The sequence below is a fragment of the Struthio camelus genome, chromosome 25, assembly GCF_040807025.1.
Source record: "Struthio camelus isolate bStrCam1 chromosome 25, bStrCam1.hap1, whole genome shotgun sequence".
Lineage (NCBI taxonomy): Eukaryota > Metazoa > Chordata > Aves > Struthioniformes > Struthionidae > Struthio > Struthio camelus.
In genome coordinates this window covers 259,952-281,415 of record NC_090966.1, presented here as the reverse complement: position 1 = coordinate 281,415, position 21,464 = coordinate 259,952, and the positions used below count along the sequence as shown (strand labels likewise).

The 21,464-nt window shown below is 52.4% G+C and overlaps 1 protein-coding gene across 4 annotated transcripts in view; it reads left to right on the top strand.

Moving 5' to 3' along the window:
• The first annotated feature begins 10,350 nt into the window (after positions 1-10,350).
• Positions 10,351-21,464, top strand: part of GPATCH8 (G-patch domain containing 8) — a 59,421-nt gene continuing 48,307 nt past the window's right edge. For 2 of the 4 annotated variants that reach the window (XM_068918841.1, XM_068918843.1), the window contains exon 1: positions 10,351-10,511. In XM_068918841.1, the coding sequence (XP_068774942.1) occupies positions 10,467-10,511 (45 nt within the window). In that variant the 5' untranslated portion in view covers positions 10,351-10,466. Of the gene's footprint in view, positions 10,512-14,481; positions 14,575-21,464 lie in introns of all 4 variants that reach the window. The other 2 variants (XM_068918842.1, XM_068918844.1) reach the window with 2 other exon arrangements.

Below are 21,464 nucleotides of genomic sequence, written 5' to 3'. Positions count from 1 at the left end.
CCACTCGCCACCTCCTTTTTCTCAAGAGGGGCTTTTTTTTCCCCTCCCTCTTTTTCTCTCTCCCTTCCTCCCTCCCTTTCTCTCTCTTTCCTGTAACTTAAGCTTTTGTTGTGAGTAAGAGAAACCCGGGCTGGCTTGAAAAGAGGGCCCCACTGCTTTTCAGAGCGTAATTGAAACCATTGCGCGGCTCCTGGCGGAGGGGGAAGGGCGGGGGGGGGCTCCAGAAATCAAAGCCGTGGGGGACGCAAGCCTCTGCCGAGCCCGCTTCGGCTGCCCGCCCGCCTCGGCCCCGCCAGCCCGCCGAGCCCGGGCCGGGCGCGCGGGCCGTCGCCGTGGCGTGGCGGCGGCGGTGGCGGCGGCGGGGGCCGGCGTCGCCCGCCCGCCTGCCCACCCGCCCGCAGCCCTCTTCGCTGGGGCGCAGAGGACGAGGCCGGCCGGGAGGGCTGCCCTGCGGGGATGGGGATGCCGCTGGGCCCTCACCCGGCACCGGTGCTGTCTGCCCCATGCCGCGTGCCGTGGGAGGCTGCCAGCCCTCTCCCACCCTGCCCCGGGCGTCCCTCTGGGGCCCAGTGCTCCGTTTTGGGGCCCGAAGGCCTCCGCAAGCCCGGCCAGCGCAGGGGAGCGGGGCCCACCGGGCCGTGCTCGGGGCCGGCGCTTGGCGGCCACCCAGGCGTTCCCCGTTTGGCGACCGGTGGAGGCTGTTCGCGAAGGGCCTGGCAGGGCCCAGGCTGCGTGGGCTGGAGCCCGGGCCAGATCCTGGCGAGCGCCTTCCTCCCGCCGGGGCCGGCTCCAGCCTCCCCGGGTGCTCCGGGAGGCCGGGCCCCGGCCGGCCCCCCTTGCCCCCCGCCTGGTTCACAGGGCCGGGGCGTGCCGGGGGCCGGCTCCTCTCCTCGGCCCCATGAGCGGCTCTGAGAAGGGGGTCTGGCTTGTGTTAAACCCCGGCGTAGCCCCGCACTGGTGACCTTCCTGGCAGCCCCAGCCGTGCTGGGGGGAAGGGCTGCCACCAGCTGGGGACCTAGGGACGGTGTCAGTGCAGCCACGTGGATTTTCACTTCCTAAATCCCCCCCTTTTGGCTGCTGCTGGCACACTGGGGCTTGGCTTTGGGGCATGCTGGGACCCTCTTGCCTCTGGGAATGAGGTCCCCATATGGGGCAGGGTGCAGATCACCCGGTGAGGTAATGCCGTTTCCAGGGGGCTGGGGCTGTCCCCGTGCTTCTCTTCCTCCTGGGCATTGGTGGCTCAGCACAGGGGGGTTCCCAGCACCTCTGGGCACTGGGGACACACGGGGATGTGGTGCTGAGCCCTCCTGGGGATGCTGAAACCCATCTAACCCAGACCCAACTTGCCAACCAGCCCCCAGGAAGGACCCTTCGGAGCGCCTGGGTGGGAGGGCAGAGGGCACCTCCAAACAGCCCCCAGAGGCAGCCAGCTGGGTCCTGCCCACTCACGGGCTTCCCCTCGCTGGGACCCGCCGGGCAGCCAGAAAATCCCTTCATTCTCCTTCGTCCACCAGGCCAGGCTCCCAGCCGGGTCCCCAGGGGCTGCTGGGGGTGCAAGAGGGTCCTGTCCCCCCTAGAAAGCTCCCCTGCTGGGGCTCTGGGGTTGGGGACAGGCCTGAGCAGATGGAACCAGTGAGGGGACCCTGGGAGGAACAGGGACCCCCATCCTGGCACCAGTCCCATTGGCCTGAGGGGAGGGGATGGGGTGGGCGCTGCCGGGGGACAGACTGGGTGTTACTGAGAACAGCAGAGCAAACCCAGACCCCCTCAGGGCTCCTACCCTCAGCCCGCCGGGAGCTGCTTGGGGTGGGGGAGGACCCAGGAGTCCTCCCAGCCCCCAAATCCTGCCTGGCCGAGAGGGTCTCTGATCCCCCCAGTTCTGTTCAGACTCATCCCAGTGCAGCACTGGAAGATGCTGGTGGGCACCCAGGCACTCTGGGGTGCCCACAGCCCAGTGAGGGGCAGAAATAGCAGCTCTGGCCCCACTCCAAGCCTCTCACCAGGACACAAGGAGGCCTGCGCCCACCTGTGGGTGATGCTGGGGCTGGGAGCAGTGGGAGGGTCCTGCCACCCAGCCGTGCCCGGGACTGGCACCGGCCCCATGAGCTGCCCCATGCTGCCGGCCACGCAGGACGGGTCTTCGAGGAAGGATCCCCCAAGCCCCTGCCCTTGTCTTTGTTTCACACTTAAGAGCCTCTAATTAAAGCCAGCCACAAAAGCCCTGGCTTGCTGCACGCTCAAGGTGCCAGCAGAGGATGGGGGTCCATCACCATGGGAACCAGTGGGGACGTGGAGCCCCCAGCACAGGCGCTTGGGAGCTGAGCCCATACCCCCATGCGTGAGTGGGCACACGCACACGCATGCACAGCACCTGGGATGAGGGGGGAATGTGCAAGCAGGATGGGGTCAGTGGGTGCTGGAGGGGAAGGAGCATTGGAGAGTGCTCGTGTGAAATGTCTGCTGGCATAAGTGTGCATGTGTGCATGTGTGTGTGTGTGCACCAGGGCTGTGTGTGCTCTTGTGTGGGGGCACACATTTGCATATGTATACATGGATGTGTGTGGACACGTGGTTGTGCAGGCATGTACATCGTAAGTGTGTGGGTGCATGTTTGTGTGCACGCTCTGTATGCACGCATGCGCCTGTGTCTGTGCATGCATGTGTGTATGCATGCCTATATCTGCGTATGTGTGCACACCTCTGTGTGTGTGTTTGTGTGTGTGTGTGTGTGTGTGTCTACAGGTGTGTGCACACACACCTGTGTGCAGCTGTGTTACTTCACATCTCTGCCTGGCGCCTGCAAACCCTGCAGGGAAGAACCGTCTCCTGTGGGGTAGGAAGGTCACCTACTAGTGCCTGCTGTCCTCTGAGGCCTGGTCTGCACTGGTCTGTACTGGTCTATACTGGTGCAATGGGTCCCTGGAGTGGGGGAGCTCTGTGAGCAGTACTGGCCGGGTGGGCGGCAGGGTGAGCCATGGGGTGAGCTATGGGGTGCAGTGCAGGGTGAGCTGTGGGGTGCGTTATGAGGTGAGCCATGGGGGAGCTGTGGGGTGCACTATAGGGTGAGCCTTGGGCTGAGACAGGGGGTGCACTGCAGGGTGAGCCATGGGGTGAGCCATGGGGCAAGCCACGAGGTGCAATGCTGGGGGAGCCGTGCACTTTACCGTGGGCTTTGCCATGCAGTGTGCCATGGGGCAGGAGGGTGCCCTTAAGGGTGCTGAGGGAGGACCCCTTCTGCTGCCCACAGGGCCGGGGCAGCAGACCCTGACCCTGCAGCCCGGCCATGCTGGGCGGCTGCACTGGGGGCACCAGGTGCCATGCGGCCACTGAGCCAGGCGTGCTGCCCGCCCCGGCATTGGCAGCGTCCCCAGCATGGGACCGTGGGGCCGACGGGTGACCCCGAGAGCACCTGGCTGGAGTGGGGAGGATGCGGCTTGCCTGGACACCGGTGCCGTGGGGGGACCGGGACACCCCCGGGGGTGGTGGTACCCCTGGGTGCACCGGCCGGGGGAGCCACAGCCCCGCCGTGCCCCAGGTGCAGCGGCAGTGGGGACAGGGCCCAGTGGGGCTCCTAAATGTGCTCCTGGTGCCACTGCGGGGAAAAAACCCACCCAGAGCCTCGGGCTGAGCTGCCACCAGGACGCTTGGGCCCAAGGGGACGAAAGTGCCCCTGGCCTGTCTTCCCTCGGGCACCTGGCCGGGACTTGGCGGCTGGGCCGGGCTGGCCTGTGCCGGGGCCGGAGCCGCATGCGGGTTGGGGGGGAAGCTGGCTTAAGCACACCTTGACCTTGCTGGCAGGGGAGGGATCCCTTGAGCTTGTCGGACACATCTCCTGCCAGCGGCTGGTATTGAAAGTGCAGCGCACTCGTGCGCGGCGCAGCCGGCTTGAAAAGGCAGCTTAGGCATCTCCCGCTGCGCCAGATGGATTAGGGGCCGCGGGGAGGGCCGGGGGACAGCCGGAGGCATGGCGGCTGCCGTGGGCCGGGCCAGGCTCCGCCGCGCTGGGTGCCCACGCCCGCCCAGGGCACGGCGGCCCACAAAAGGGGGGCAGCCCTGGCGGGGGGAACACCGGGGGCGCCCCAAAACAGTGTCCTGGTGCCTCGGAAGGAATGAGGTGCCGTGGCAGCTCACGGGGGGCTGGGGAAGCGCGGGGCACCCATGGTGCCCCCCCTTCCCGTGACATTCGCCGCCCGGGCCCGCAGCTGTCGCTGGCAGAAGGCCATGGTATTTTTAGAGCTGTCCGGGACCGTCAGGGTGAGCGGAGATAATTTTTGCCCGTGAAAGCGGACAGGTCGAGGTGTGGGCTTGGCAGGAGCCTTCGAACGCCTGGCGACCCCCCAGGAAGTTTCCTCTTTCTTTAGTTATGGAGTGATTGGGAGTCGGAAACATCTCGCCTGTGCCCGAGGAGGGAAGTCCCTGGCGCTCGGCAGGGGACTGGGCTAGCCCGGGCCCCATGGGGTGCCCGCCGGGGCCCGCGGCGGGGGCCTGGGCCACATGCTGCATCAGGGCTGGGCCTGTGCGGTCCTGAGGCAGCCGAGCGATGCCTGGTGGCTAGAGCCAGGGTGGCCTGGACTGCTGGGTCCCTTGGCAGAGGCAGGGTGGGTCCACGAGCCGGGGACCACCTGGGGTGGGGGTGCCCCACTGCACAGGCGGCAGGGAGGGAACGGGGTGCCCTGATGGCTGTGGCCGTCCCTGCCCATCCCAGGAACAGCTGTGCCCGCGGCGGAGGCCGGAGGGACCCTGCCAGCACCGGGCATGTGACAGGAGATGACAGAGCTGGTGGCTATTTATACCGGTTCCTGGTCAGGGGCTGGGTGCAGGGACACGGGGGCTGTGTGCTACATGACTCCGGTGGTGGGGCTGCTCGCTGGGTACCCAGGGTGCTGTGGGCTGTAAAGCTCTTCCCTGGGAGCACTGGGACACAGCTGGGGGCAAATAACCCCAGGGGCTTGCAGCTCCCATGCCATAGGCAAACGGTGGCCCTCAGGGTCCCCCGGGTGCCTGCCTGCCCCCTGCCACGCCAGCACAGTTCAAGACCCCCGGCAGGCAGGGAGGCCACATCAGGACTATGAGGACAATTCCTGTCCCTGCAGCCACCTATGCCCACCTCAACTGCCCCCAGACCACCAGGTGGAAGGGGACAGTCCTAGCGGGGACCCCCATGTGCCCAATGGGGGCACAGAACTGTGCCCAACAGGGACACCGAGCTGTGCCCAACGCAGGCACTGAGGGCATCCCTGTGCCTGACCGGCACAGAGCTGTGCCCAGTGGGGCCACCGAGCCGTCCCTGTGCCTGATGGGGGCATAGAGCTGTCCCCATGCCCAGCCCATCCAGACTGGGGAGCCTTGGTGGGGCAGAGCGGAGCAGGCTCAGGCCCTGGCCAGCACAAGCCCCCAGTGGGCACAGGCCCTCAGGGGGCACAGACCCACGGCGCAGGGGGAAGCCGAGGGGAGGCTAGTGCTTCCCAACCAGTCAGACCCAGTAAAGCTGCTTTACATGAGAAGAGGGGCCCAGGGTGGCTGCAGTGCCACGGGCCTCCGCCTCCCAGCCCCTTGCACCTGACTCTGCTGGCCCTGCAGAAAGGGGCCTCCCTTACTCTCAGCAATTCTCAGCACCCTCCCAACTGGGAGGGGTCCCAACTGGGGCACCGGGGCCCTTCCCACTGTGCTGCATGGCCCCTGTGCGCAGCACGCATCTCCAGTGTGTGGCCCCATTGCAGCTCTGGTGCATAGGCCCAATGGCGGAGGGAGGTGGGAGCCCACCTATGGGCACCCACCCACAGCTGGGCACCCATGTACATACACGCAGCTGGGAACTCACATGCATGCATGTGTACACACACACACACACACACACACTAGTGTGTGTCCTTCACACATATGTGAACATATATGTGCTACAAATGCACACATATGTATGCATGCTTATAGGTATTATAAGCATGCACACTCACACCTGTTGGTGCATGCTGCACATGTACGCACACGTGCACCCAGGCTGTGTGCCACACCTGCACACGTTGACACAAATACACACACCTGCGCTCCACATGTGCACACAGATACGTCTTGGGAGGGTGTGTTGCACACACACAGAGCACAGCTGTGCATGCGCATGCACTTTGTGCATGTGTACACACAAACACTCCTGCGGTGTGTTTCACATGTGCACACACCCAGGTGCGCGTGCAGGGGGCGGGTGACAGAAAGAGGGTCCATGGCACAGATGCTGTCTCTGCTGGCCATGGCTTGTGGTCAGGGGTGCTGCATGGCACAGGGACCCTGGCACAGGAGCACCCATTGCCCTCCAGCACCCTGGGCAGAGCAAGCCTGAGACCTCCTCAGGTGAGCGAGGAGACGCATGGGGGAAATTGAGGCACTGGGGACAGTGCGACATTCCCAGAGCACCCTGACACCACCATGCAGCGAGGTGGCTCCCTGCACTAAGGGGACAGCACTCATGGGGTGGGGACAGACCAAGCACCCAGCGTTGATGCCCCAAAGCAGTCCCTGCTCCAGCTCCTGGTTTGCCTGCTGGGCTCTGCTCACCCCTTTAGCACTCAGGGAAACTGAGGCACGGGGGGAGGACAGGCTCAGGGTGAAAGGGTGCTGCCTCCAGCCCCACCAACCCATGGTTTAGGGGAACAAGCTGGTGCTTCGGACATGCAGCCCCCAGGAGGGAGCCACCCCCTGTCCCCAGCTCAGCACCCCGAGGTGCCAGATCCCCCCCCACCCCAAGGTCCTGGCAGGGCTGGGTTCCCTATACACATTAATAAGAAGAAGCAAAGGCTTTGTGAATCCAGCAGGATGGGGTTCACTGAGAAGGGAGGGTAAGCTGCATGGATGCCTGGGCCCTCCCGTGGGACTTGCCACCCCAACAAGGTCACTCCCTTCTCCTTGCCCAATTGGGTTCAGTGCCACCAGCACTGGGATGCCGGGTGCCAGCTGCTCTCCTGCTGTGGGCACCATCGCTCCCTGCCCCGGGACTCATCCCACCCAGCTTGAAATGGCTCCAGATTGGGTTGGGAAATGGCATCTTGCTGTGGGCCTAATGACTAGCTTAGTCATCCCAATGCTGAGCCACCCGCATGGTGACCCCTGAGCCCTCACTGGAGCCTGTCCGCCTGCCCTTTGGTCAGCCATGGCCAGCTCAGGGAGCTCCGTGTGCCCCCTGCGAGCTGCAGCCATCCCCCTGCCACGTGTCCTGGATGCCGACACTGGGAGGGGGCAGGAAAACAGGGCTTGCATGCAGCCGGCAAGCCCAGGATCTGGCAGCAATGCCTGCTGTGGGAGGAGAGCCCAGATAACGGGACTCCGGGAGCTGAGTCTTTACTGTGGAGGTACCTGGCTCCTGCCCCCTCTTCGAACGCTGTCTGCTGCTGACTGACTGCCAGCCCCAGGGCTCTGGGCTCCTCTGACGCCCCAGCCCCAGCCCTGCCCTCCCCCCAGTGCAGCCCCCCACGCTGCACATGCTGAGCCCTGAATTGTGGGTGCCCTGGCACCCGGGGCCTGGCACAACCCCAAGAGCAGGGTGCTGTTTTGCCTGGTCCCATCTGTGCCAGGCCCAAGCACCAGGAGCAAGGTGGGGGTCCCAGCATGTGGGTGGGGGGTCCCACTGCCTGCTGTCAGCCCTGGGTGGAGCAGGAGCTCCCCCTCGTGGGCACAGCCCCGGCACTGGGACCAGGGCCCCTGGGTGCCCACCTAGGACCCACGAGTGGGCTGGCTGCAGGACATGGGTGTCCTTTCGACTGAGCCACCCAAGAGACTGACTGCTCCATCCTGCAAGGCAGGTGCGAGATGGGGGTGGCCATGCCCAGTGTCCTGGGGAGGAACCCCTGCCCTGGCCGGTGTGGTGTGCAAACACCCTGCCCTCATGATCCCGTCTGGGTGCTTCAGGATGGCAGGGGGGACAGACCCCTCTGAAAACGCTGATGTGACTCGAGGAAGCAAAAAGGCTGGAGCTGGGAGCCCTTTCCCCAGGGCAGGGCTGGTGGCGAGAGGAGCTGTGCTCCAGCACTTCCATGGACACAGGCTCCTTGGCCCCAGGACTTGCTGCTGAGCACCATCCTGCTCCTCGGGGCCCCAGTGTGGTCGCTGCAGGGAACAGGGACACCGCAGCCCGAGTTCTGCCCCTCCTGTGATCCTGCTCCCCTCCGTGCCTTGGTTTCTCCATCCTGCCCCAGGCTAAGCAACGGGGACGTCAGCAGAGAGAGAAGCAGAGCAGAACAGGGCCTGCCGGCTCTGCACCAGCAGCTGCCCCTTGCCCAAGCCACGGCTGTGCAGCCCCACCAGGCTCGCGGCAGCACGAACGCTGCTGCCGGACTCTCCTCTGCCGTCTTTCGGGGCTGCTGTTCTGCTCATGCTCTCAGCTCCCCCTTGCTATCACCACAGCCTCTCTGAGACTTTCCCTCCCCTCACAGTGGTATAAACTCAGGTGCACAGAGGGCACATCTGCACAGAGGCTGTTTCTGTTCATCTGGGAGTGTTGCTGGCACAGGGCACAACTCCTCACCCAGAGGGAGATGGAGAGAGCGAGCTGCCTTGAGGCTCCTCTCCAAAAAGCCTTGCCTACGGGATGGCAAGAAACACTTTTGTGGCACCATCTGTTCACACACATCCCCCGCCATGGGCTGCTGCTGTGGCAGGAACAGGGAGCGGCGAACCGCTGCGGGAAGGGATTAGCAAGGGGCCCTGGCTCTGCCCTGACATAGGTCTGCTGATCTGGGATGAGCTGCGTAGGCCCCGGGGTTGAGGTGTTTAGAGGGGCTGAAGAAAAGCACAGAAAGGCCACAGCTTTAGCACGGCAAATTCAATTCAAATTCCAGCTCTGGGAGACAGGGGGAGAGCCAGGATTAGGGGAAACTCTTGGAGGAGTGTCTCTGTAGGGCTGCTGAAGGGAGGCAGCGATGAGAATAGCAACCTTCCTAACAAGCATTACCTTTACTGTCAGAGGCAGGAGATATTTGATGGAGCTCCAGGAAGGAGTGCTGGCAGCACAGTCTCGACTGGCACACTGCAGCAATAGATCAAGTCAGGTCTGTTAAAAGCATACTGCATAGGATAAAGCACTTCGGACCTGACCGCACAGGCACAACTTCAGCCTCCCCTGCATCCGACCGACAGCTGGCAGGTGAAGTCCTGCAGAAAGCCGCCCAGGGCTTGTCACGAGAGGCATTTGCATTGCAGACAGATAACGTGCAGCACACGGAGGCATGGTCTGGTCAACAGACTTCAGAAAGGTCTTTTTGCAAAGCACTGGAGCCCAAAGGCTTCCTGCAAACGCAGCCTGTTTCTGAACACCTCTCTGTCCACCCTTCCTCAACAAGGCGGCAGAGGGCAGCATGCAAGCAGGACCTGAGCCACAAGACTTCTGGCGAGAGAAGGAAACGGGGTGAATGGAGACAGATGGAATCCGATTTTCCTGCTGTCAGGGACTGCAGAGAGACAGCACCGCGCGGCGCCATGCTCAGAGACAGCTGAGGCAGTGAATGGAAAAGATGGGCCCAGCCCCTGCTCTCAAAGCCCTGTGGGCTGCCGTGAGACACAGGGGTGAGGAAAGGCCCCGGGGCCCAGCGGTGGGCCTGGGGCAGCAGCAGGGCCACGGCCACAGCCCGGCCCCGGGCGCCATTGCTCCCCTCAGGCCTGGGCCTCTATGCTAGCTGGGGCCGGCGACCTGTCCGCACCGCACCGGGGGTGCTGGGCAGCCCCGACGCCCCAGGCAGGGCTCCACGGGGAACCGGCTGCAGCAGCGCCCCCCAGCCGCCCCGCCCGGCCCCTCTCAGGGCCCTTCACACATGCGCGCCCCCGCCAGGCGGCAGCACCCACCGCCACCCCGGGGGCGGGGCGAGCCCGCTCTCCCATTGGTTCTTATTGATATCACTCAAGAATTTGGGGCAGCCCCATTGGTTCAAGTCGCGAGGGCTGGAAGGCTGAAGCAGGGTTCACGCCCTCCTGTTTCCCGGGCCGAGATCTGGATTCGCGCATGGGCAGAGCGGCGGCTCCGCGAGGGATGCGTCGAGCATGCGCAGTGCGCGCTCCGGCCCACGCCGGGGCGGGGGGAGCCGCTGTCGCCGCCGCCCTGCGGAGGGACCCGGGCATAACTCACGGCCCCGTTCCCCCGGAGCCGCCTGGCTGGGACCGCCCCGCGCGCTGCTGCTCCTTCCCCCAGCCCCTGGCAACGAGCTTCTTCCTGTCAGCCCGGCCCCCGTGCGCCGCGGAGGGGGGCCTTGCCCCAGCCGCCGCGGCCGCACCCCTCCGCTCCGCCCGCCCGTATTAGCCCGGCGGAGCCCCGCGGCGGCGGGGCACGGCACGTGACCGTGGCCCGCACGGTAGCAGCGCGCATGCGCGCGGCGGGGGCGGGGCGGGCGCGCTACCGCGGCGCTGAGGGGAGGCGGCCGTGAGTCGCGGAGCCGGGCCGGGCCGAGCCGAGCCGAGCGAGGCGGCGGCGGCGGCGGCGAAGGAGCAAAATGGCGGACAGGTTCTCCCGCTTCAACGAGGACAGGGACTTCCAGGTAACGCCCGGGCCGAGCGGCGGACGGCGGGGGCGCCCCACCCCACGCCTTCGGGCCGCAGTGGCCCCTCGGGCTGCGGCGGCCCCGCAGGCCGGGCCCGGGGCGGGCCGCGGCCGCCCCTCGCCAGGGCTTTGTGCGCGGCCGCGACGCTCCGCGGCGGCGGGTAACGACACAAAGGCGCGAGCGCGGCGGGGGTGCCGGGGCGCGGGCCGGGCCGGCGCTGCGGGCTGTCAAGGTGACCCGCGGGAAGGGCTGAGGAAGGGGCCGAGCCGCCAAGGGGCCCTGGGGGGGTTCCCCCCGCCGGCTGCTCCGGGCAGGGCGATAACGGCGGCGGAGGGGCTACGGGGGGCCGTGGCAGGCGCTCCCCCTCCCCCAGGCCCGGGGCGGCTCGCCCCGGTGAAGAGCACCCCCGCCCCAAAGCGGGGAGCAGTGCTTTTCCTGCATTTATTTTCACGGTGTGTTACGACGGAGGCGGAGAGGGAGCGGGGTCCCCGGTGGGATGCTGCTCGGGCTCCTGCCTCGCCGCTCTTCTCACCTGCTTTTGAACTGTTTCCTGCTTTCTCGCAGCGTGCTTTCCCCAAATAGAGCCGTAAATACCGTACGAAGAAATCTCTGCCGTTTCTCCAGCTGCCTTCAGCATGTGCTAACGTCCCTTATTCTTTGTGGAAAATGCGTTTTCCTTCTCATGGTTTTTTTTTTTTTGTAATAAAATATTAGTGTTTCTGCATCGTTAATGCCACTGTTGGTATTTTTAAGTGGATTTAAATAAACAACTGTAAAATTAACGTTGACTAATTAAGCTCAAACAATGACATTTTGTTTTCTGACTTGAGCCTGAGAGAGTCCTGAGGTTACAAAAGGGAAAACAAAGGGAGTGAGAATAAATGCAACTAGAGAACAGCTATTGATTATCTCTTATGTGGTCATTCTTATTTCAAGACTCCAAAGTCACAGTAGTGTTTTTCATGTAAACTTGCACCTTTCATCCAAGGAGCTGGGAGTGGTTTTTGTTTTTTTTTTCTTGTTTTTTATAATTACAGAGCTTGCATAATTCTACTTAGTGTAGCATTAAGATACCATCTTGAAACAGTCAGGACATCCAGTAGTAATTCTTTTGGATGCTTTAGTGGATGCGCATTTCATAAGTAGTGAGTATTAAACTATATTAGAAGCATATGGGCAAATATGTATCAACATGGTTAACTTCACCAATTACCTTATCTATGGATTGTAAGTATGGCTTCCTAATATTAAACACAGCGGATGGCTTGCATAGTTTATTTCATTAAATGAAGACATGCCTCATGGTTAATATTGAAATGGTCTGATCAGGCTTTGAAGTTCCTGTTTCAGGAAGCGGAGTGGGCCAAACTTCTGCAGTTTGAAAATACATTTCTACGAGTAGTTTGATTTTTGGAGGGGAGAGGATGGGAACATAGAACAGCTAGAGTATTTTAGGATATAGCCAAGAAATGGCTAGGCTCTATAATCATATATTCCACAACTTCTTCACATACGTGTTTTTCTTGTTATCCTTGATTTTTTTTTTTTCCTACATTTGCAGGGCAACCTGCTTTACAAAACACAATTGTAGTGGCAAAACCTGTTACTGTGTCATTGCGTTGATCTGGTCATGCAGAGAGAATGTGTAGTGAGGTCAGATAGCAAACAGGGCTCCATTACCTGATGCTGAAATCTTGAAAGCTGCTGAGCCTGCTCAGAAACAATAACCCAGTCACAACTCTGTTTTCCTCTCACCTTAAAAAAAGGCACTATTTTTAATTAGGACTATATCCATGCCAAATGTCAAGCATTCATTGTCAGGCCCTTTGGCTATCTTTAAAAAATTAAAAAAGGAGGGATTAATTTTATAATAGGGTAACTTCTCCATTCTTTCTTCACTCAAAATTTGCGAACAAGAAGACATTTTATTTTGTGTGTTAAAGCTCCCTTTAATGGAGAAGGGGAATCAGTCCTCTGGGAAGAAACTGAGTGCAGAACAATTCAGAGTCAGTTAAAGCTTGCGGAAGACTGAACATATAAAAATGATGGGCTATAAAAGCGCTGATCATGGGAGAAAGCGGGCCTAAGTGACTTGGCCAAGCTCACACTGAATTTGTGGGAGATCAGGCACCAGTACAATGATCCCTGATAGTTGTTCTAATAATTTTCTGGAAGTATGTTGGTGGAGGATGGCTTTTCTGATCTTATTGGTTTTCCTTCTAGTTATTCATCAAAACTATTTTCAAAGATTACTTTTGACTTTTTTCTCTGTGTCTAGACTGAGATCTTACTTGAGATAAAAGACTGGTGTGGAATAAAGGAAATAGTTTGCTATTTTGAGTGTTTATTTGCAGGTCCACTGTGAAAGTTATGCTGTGGCTAAGCGCAGGTAAAAATAAATATGCCTGTAGCACACTGTTTTTCATGGTCAGTATACAATACTAGTCTCAAAACTACAGCAAAATTAAAATTATTTCTCTGTTAGTGTAAAGTCATAAATTTGTATGTAGGCTTCATTTATAGGACTGTTTCTATCAGTGTTAAGAATGCTTTTTTCACACAACATATAGTAGTTGTAACTCTTGAGTTTCACCATATGAAATTTCTGTGATTTGATGGAGCATGACTATGAATTTGACCCTGTGTTATTGCTAGTCTGTTGAGACCTAAGTCGGCATGACAAAGAGGAGATCGTGCTCTACAATTATACGAGTTGAATAGGGATTGATGTAGCATGGCGGGGCGGGGGGGGGGGTTGACAACGTGGGGAAGACCATAGAGGAATCCCTTAGATTTAGTTTTCGGGTGATCTGCTTGTGATGGTTTTGAAGTGAAAGGATGCGTACAGTCCCGCGAGAGGGAGAGAAACAAAAGGTCAGTAGTGAAGTGCATGGGTCAGAGGAAGCTTTTAGCTGTTTAGAGGAAAGGCAAATGCCTTGGAATTAGTGAAGTGGCTAAAGGAAGAGAGTCACTGGAAGAGAAAAACTAGAGTTCTCTTTAAATGTTATCAGCCCTCTTTCTTGAAAGAAACTGGGAAGAATCTGGGTTTGAGGAGGATTAATTTGACAAGAGGGAGTACAAGCTGAGCGCTGATGTGGGCAAGAGGAAAGATGAGGTTAGCAGTGCAGAGTTGATGGAGGTGATATTCAGGTTTCTGGGCTTTGATATGCTCAACAGAAGTGGATTAAAGGTGAGAAAGCTGGAGATTGCTCTTCTCCCCTGTGTGCCTAACTAAAGGGAGCTAAATGACGTTGAGGGAAGAGAAAAATGGAAACATACAGCATTGGAGAGAAATCAGTTCAGGAAGGAAAGGGCCTAAGACAGGGAAGCAGAAGGTATTAATGGTCTAAAGTACATGTAAGAATGGTGGGGAGTAGGATTGTTGAATGGGGGAGTCAACTCAGAATTGATGAAATTAAGGGGAGTGGGGTATCTGAGTTACAGCAGCCAAAATGATGTGATAGGTAGAGAGAAGATGATGGAGAGAATGAAGATTCTGTAGAAAAGAGTAACTAGTATAAGGATGAGGAGGTCAGACATCCTTCAGAATAAAGACTGTGGTATGGAGGGGGAGGAGAAAGACTACGTATTATCTGAAAATATTTCTTACTCCTTTCCAGCAGGGTGAAAGGAACCTCAAAGGTAAGGACAGCATTAAAGTATAAACTCCCAAAGGAGCAAGAAATGTGGTCAGAGGTTATCACTACAATGTGATTAAGAGCTTTTTTTTTTCTTTTTCCTTTTTTTTTGATAGGATTGGCTTACAGAAAAGTCTTGCTTTTGCAGTGCTATGCAGCTTTAGAATCTCCTTTGCCTTTGTTACTTCCTACTCCCAAAGCTTAGAAAAACTCAAGGGAAAGCCCCTGTTTTTTGGCTATATTTTGCAGGTGCTGAGCTTTAGGGCAGCTCCAGTGAAATGCATTTAGGTTTGTTCTGTCTGATAAATGTTTGGTCTTTCTCTGACCAGGGCAGCACAGCAGTTTCTGTATGGGAAACTTTATGCAGTGAAATTAGTTGCTGACGAGAGGATCTTTCTTTCCGTTCTTTAGGCTCTGATATGGTAAGTTAAGGGTGCTGGATGGTTTACCCAGACAAATCCCCCAATTTTTCCTCTTTCCTTTACATGAAGAGTTATATTTGATTGGGTCATTGACAAGCTTAGTCCTTTGGTTAAAAGATCATGCAGCTGTTCTGCTGCAGGGACATCTGTCACTTGTCTGCCTCTACAGTCTCCTTGATTGATTGTCTTCTCCTCGACAGAGACAAATTTATGAACCGTTGTAACTTGAAAGAATTATGAACAATGCCTGTTGAAAATGCTAACGTAGTATTTTAAAAGTATTACTGAACACCATGTGAATGCGTGAGACTGCAATAAGTAGTCTGTTTTTTATGGTGTTATTTTGTGTAATTGCAGTACATTTATTTTTTCTTTTGATAAACTATGCTGAATCCAAAGGATGAATACTACGAATGTCTCTGGTTCACTGAAATCCAGTAGAGCTCTGAGTTATGCACAGATGTTGAGAAAATGTTACGTTTCTTTATCTTTCTCCTTTTCATTGTTGAAGCAGAAATATTACAAGCCATATGTGTACAATAATTTCCTCTTCCTACGTACATTGCACTTATTTGCATCATTAGCCAGACAGAATATAAACTGTTCTGTCTCTTGAATTTTTTTAGAGGAGTTTTTATAGTCTGTGTAATAGAATAACACTTTTGCTAAGCAGAAATGTCTTGTTTTCTAAGATTGTTTGAAATGTGGACAGTCTGGACCTCAGTTCTCATATTCTTGCTTATGCCAAGAAGATAGGCAATTTTTTCCCCAAATATAGTCTAAGAGCTAAACGAGCACATTACTGCTATAGGTTGGTCTTTGCTCTACTAGTCTTGCCGCTTTCAGCAAGTTCAGTCAAAGGTTGATGGCATGTGATTATTACTACTTTTTTTTTTTTTTTAATTGGCAGCATGTCAGGATTACAAGAAGCAGGGATAACTTTTGTTCCAAGCAGCTTATGAAGTCCAGCTTACTGGACATCTGGGCCGGCAGTGTGGAGTTTTAAATTCTGCCTTTTTAACGAGTCTGTGTTGTCAGTTGCTTGAACTTCTATTTATTTCTTAGGTGCTGGCTAAGGCAAGCATGTCTGATTTTTATATCCTTGAACAGGCCATGACTGCTCATGGTTTATGTGACAAAGTCAGTTGATAGTTTCTCTCAGTGCTTCAGGAAAACAAATGCAGTAATTTTATTTTGCCTACTTTCACTAATTGAGAGGAGAAAAACTTTATGTGGGGGAATGGGGGGGGGGGGGGGGGGGAACAATAGGATTGCAATCATTCCAAAATATGATGTCCTGAGCTTCTAACTGATAGAAGATCCCCGTGCATGAATTTGCCCTAGACAAATTCAGGGATATCACTGAGAGCAGTCAAAGAGACAGCCCTTCTCCACAGCCTGATTTCTTATTAAAGAATTAATATCAGAATTTTCTAAAATTTACTAGCATTGTGTGGAGATTTTCATTTGTCATTAGATTAGGATTAGATTTTTTTTGGCATGGCCACAACAAGAATGCTACTACTATTCTCCTTTACGAGACTTTCTGACCTCTCAACTGAGCAAAGCAGAACAACAGAACTGTGACTGATTTTTACCTACTTACATTAGCAAGGAGAAGAAAAGAAAATTAGGGAAAATGCATGAAAAGTAGATGAAGTAGTATTGGTTCAATTTTTAGAAGATCCCAGGAAAATTTGAAATTCAGTGTGAAGTTTAGGAACTTGTACTGTAAATTAATTTTACATAGACCTGCTTCTTTCCTCTATTATTTGTACCTTTCCCTGCTGTTTTTAATGTCACTTCTATTTTCTTCTCTTGTGCAGTGATGCTCCCCATTGCCATGTCTTACTAAATAGGAAAGGAAACACTTTTTCAATGCTGCAGACCCACAAAGCATGTGTAAACTATTTTGGTGGTTTCTAAGTCACGTCTTCCTTCAGCCCCCTCCAAAACAAAATGAAAAAAAACCTCCTCTAAGTAGCTCTCTTATCAGTCACTACACAGAGTTGTAGAGCTTTAGGAGTTCATCCAATTCAAAAGCATTTTTGGAGTTCTCAGCCAAGATTTCCTCAGTTGGTGTTCCCTTTTCTATGATATAGTTTTAAACCAGTAATAATTCTTGGTACTTTCCATCTTCGAACAGCTGTATAGGTAGCTAGTCCAGTTGAGATTTTAGCAGGTCACAATTTTAAAGCTAGAAGCTAATATTAGGATATCTTCTCTGAATACCTAGAAATCACATATGCTTCAGTTTCAGTCGTTTAACCCTGTTTTGAGTCCAGTAGTTAGTGCTTGACTACAATATCCTTTCTCTTGAGGACAGCAGGTGATGGTGAACTTAAATTTTCCTTTATAGGTCATTCTAGTAGTTTGTCCACTGAAAGGTATGCATTCCTTTATTTTTTTGTGTAGATTTTTCTATTTTCAGCTTTAGCATTGTTTCTTGTTATAGCCTTCTCTGCTAAGCTAAAGTGCCCGTTGAGGCCCTGGCTCTTCTTTATGTGAAGGCATGTATAACATTTATGCCTTACTCTTAGGTTCTTTTGAGAACTTTAACAGACTGATCTCTGAATTCTGTCTTTATAAGGCATTTTTCCAGCCCCTATGTGTTGGTATTGCTTTCTTAAAATTTTCCACACCTTCAAAATGTGACTATAAGACTTTTTTGGAGCTTCTAGAATTAGGTCCTATCTGTAGAATATACAGAGATAAACTTTATCTTTTTGCTACTTTATTCTTATTTGCTGTTCTTCTGTTTCACATCCTTGGGTCATGTTTTTAGCCTTTTTGCAACAGCATTGCATGGAGAGGTCTTAATGGACGTAAATTTCTCTTCAGTCCCTGCCTTCTCAGGTGCAGGCCTATTCTGTAGGTATGTTTGTGGAGGGCTCTGTTAAACATGCTTTGTTTTAGTAGGTTCAGGTCACTGTTATAGAGGACAGAATGCTCTGTACAAACACATTGTCCTCATTGTTACTTACTGCTCATCAGACTTTGTGATCTGCAAATCCAGTCATCAGTTATTCTGTTCCCCTCTGCCCGTCGATAAAAATGTTGAATGGTACTGAGCCGTGTGGAATTCCTGTTAAGTCCAGTTAATGTGCTCCTTAGTAAGGTTTCCTGTGATATTCTGGATTAAAAGCAATCCGTTATGGAGTCAAAAAACTGTATTTAAAAAAAACTCTGCTATGAATGCTTTTTCAAGGTGTTTACTTGTCAAAATTCTCTGCCTACTGTTGTTTTCCATGCATTGTCTGTTTCAAGAGAGATTTGGTAGCCAGGGAAATTGTGGTCTAAGAGAGCCCAGGGTATGTATAGTCCTTTCACCATGTAGTGCTGGGAAGTTGCAGTCCAGCTTCCTGAAGACTGATCCTTAGAAATTTTTGGTAGGGAAAAAACAGATTATATCATGGATATTACATGACTAGCACCCTACCCCATGAAGATACTTCCTTTTCTCTGCCTTAAAAGTCCATGTTAATCATGGGTACTGTAAGCTCCAGTTTCTTTTGCATCAAGATATGTTAAGTAATAGCTAAGAGAAAGTTGGATAGGTTAGACCAGTGCTGCTACCCTCCAGTGCAGTTGCTGGAAGAGCTGAAGAACTGAACAGCGTCCCTTATATACTGGAATAGATTTATAGCTGGCGTTGGTAACAGCAGAAAGAATCTGAAAGACATTACATTAATCTAGTTAGACGCCAAACTATGCAAAACATAGTGAGGCAAGGACCTGCCTCTGGCTTCCAGTTCTTTTGAACGAGCTGTTTATCTCTGAACTATAGAACATGTGTTTAGATGGGCAGTTCTAACTGGACATTTGTATGCCCGTTTTTCTGTTTTAAAGCTCTTGACCTATTAGAAGTTTCGAATGTCTTCTGGTGGGTGTTCTAGTGTTTTTGGATTTAACAGAATTCTGCCGTCAAAATTAATTTTTGTGGTAAACTAAAGGTGCCGTCAGCACCTCAATGTGCAATTACAAGGTACTTCTTTAAAAAGTTGCTAATTTAAATTCATTTCCAAATCTTCAGTGATTGCTTTTGTTGTATTGACTTCAGAGGATTTTCATTGTAAGTACTCTCAAAAATAATTATGATGTGTATATGTTTGCCTAAAATGAGATTTGCTGCAGCTTTCACAAGATGTTGACTGCAAATATTAAGCTATTTTTGAGGGCGTTAAGATGTACATTGTCAGCTCTTATGCACTTGCATTGCTTATTTACAGGAAAGGGACTGGGAAAGCAATTTATAATATGCTGAAGGCTATGAAAACACTAGCTATTTTTGAATACTTCTGTGCTGCTAGAAAAGGATAACTTAAATTTTGTGGGTCATTGCAGTCAATCAGGAGACAAAAGGAAAAGGAGATTAATGATTTTGTTCCGGGAAACATTAACAGAGTTTCCAGGTACCAGCAGAATCTCAAAGTTGCTTTTGTATTATTTTTCTGTAGTTTTTCAAAAACGATATGACTTCCAAGAAACCGTGTGTATCCAAGAAACCTTCCAGTGCAAGCAGGAGTGTTGATAGAATCATCTTCATGGATGCATATTGATCTTAAAAATGTATCTTGTTCTGGGTACATAATAAATATTCAAGTAACATATCTAAGCTACGTTTTTCTGGAATTGTTTTCAGTTTCTCTGGATGGATTTCTAAACATCAACACAGTTATTTACATCAGTTAGATTTTTGGAGATCTTCCATCTTACAGAATCATCAAGTCCTGCTCCACTTACGAGGGTGGCATAAATTATTGTCTGAGATATTTGTAGTTGGTGTACATATGGCAATATGGATCTTGCTGAGGAATTATAAAACCACTAAGAGTTGACTGTGTGTAATAAACAAATGATTAGTTACGGTGATCTTGATTTGTTTTCAGCACCTTCCGTCTCTTGTCTGTGCTGGCTGAAATTTACTGGGGAGGTTAGCATATGATATAGTTAATAGAGCCCCGCGAATAAGGAAAATGTAAGGTAGTACTAACAGGTCTTTCTCTCTGTAACTTTTTACCTTTTCATATTTGATCTTTGCTCAAGGTTGGTCAGTCTTTTCCTGTTGCCTCTCGGAGTGTAACTCTATAGCTGCTCTCAGTGGTATGTATCACCTTTATACAGTGTGAGGAGAGGTGGGTAAGATGAGCTCAGGCTTGTTCACAACTGACAGGTCTAATAAAAGCTGAGCAAGCTGAAAAGATTTTAAAAAAGAGAATTAGAAATAAAATGTAGCACAAAAATGAGATTAATGTTGATTGTGATTTACTGAATGTAATTCACAGTTAAGTCTTTGGATTAGGCAAGAATCTCTGGCATTTAGTTAAGTCCTTTCAAAGTGGGTTCTGTGTTTTTGGTGACACCATTGATGCTGGACTAGCAAAGTTCGTAAAAGGTATCCTAGATGTGGAGCGCTTGCAAGAGTTCTGGTAAGAACAGGCTAGCCATCTTTGGAAAGAGTCGATAGAAATTGAGTAGCCTTGTCTTTTTAAAGGTCTCTTAACTGTTCAAGCTCCTCCTTTAAAACAAGAAGTTTTTGTTTTTTTTAAATTGGAGAGCAGTGCAAAGAACTCTAATTTTTATCAAACACAGTCAACTGTAGCTATATCTGCACTAGAAAAATGGCCTTTTTTGTGGGTACTAATTGCTCTTTATAGCTATTCCTAGTGTCTCAGCTGCTATTTTACAACATAATGCCTTCAAAGTTTCCCAAAATGGGGAATGGGCTTGGTTAAGTGATTGTGAGTGACATTGCTGAGTAAAAAACCTGAATTTGGCACTTGGACTTTACGTTTTGGGAGTTTAAGGCTTTTTGTATCTGACTTCTGTTAGTTCTTGTGACTTAGATATTCTTTCATATTAATAATAATGCTCAAATAACAGAGCTCTCTTGAGCAGTACCTGAAGGGAGAGCAGAGAAAGGTGGTTCTGAAAGAGAGCTGTTGGTTTCACATCCTATTATACTACTTTTCTGTTGTTTCCTCGCTTCTCCAAATGAGAACTTTGTTTAAAGGTTTGGCATAGCTACTTAGACTATCACGCTTGCTCTTATTTGAAGTAATTTATGGATAACTTATGGCTGGTAGTTAAAGAAACCATTAACTCTCATCAGGAATGTGCGCTGTATGGAATACATTCTGTTAGCTGACATCTTAATATCCTCTACGTTTGGACTGATTACAAAATGCAGTCCAATAGCAAATATCCAAGGAAGTCTAATAGCCTTGAAGCAGTTGATGAAGTGACTCATCACTCTTTCCTTATTGTGCTGAGAAGGCTGCAGATGACTTAGAAAATCCAGTGCTCAGAAGTTGGGTCTGATTTTGGATATATACTGCAGGCAGTGGATGGGAAGGAGCAGAGCGTAATTTTCTTCTGCTTTGTAGTCGTGAAGATGCTTTTAGAAGGATTTTTCTTTCTGGTAGCGTCTGTGTGTCCTTACATGCTATATCTTTGCCCACTTTCATGAAAGGGTGCTTCACGTAGCTCATTTGTGCAGTGGTCCAGCTGTCTCAGAGGAGAGGATTTATTTTGTGATGTATGTAAGATCATTAGACTGACACAGATAAATGGGCTTAAATCAACAAATTCATTTCACGTGCGTTGACTTAACAGCCGTTTACTGGCAACCTTTTCCCTCAGTTATTTTGTTTGAATTATTTCTGAGAATGCAATGACTCTACTATGTTTAATCTTGGACAAAATGGCATTTGTTGAACCAAAGGGCTAAAGTACTTACGATCTAAATAAGGGAGCATGAAGGTCTAAAACCCTCCATGGAGACAGCTTTTGTTAAAGTTGATTTTCAAATGCCGGATTCATATCTCAGTAGTGAAGTGTATGAAGACTCCAAGACTTAAAGCTTGGCCAAGAGCTTCTTACAAAGATCA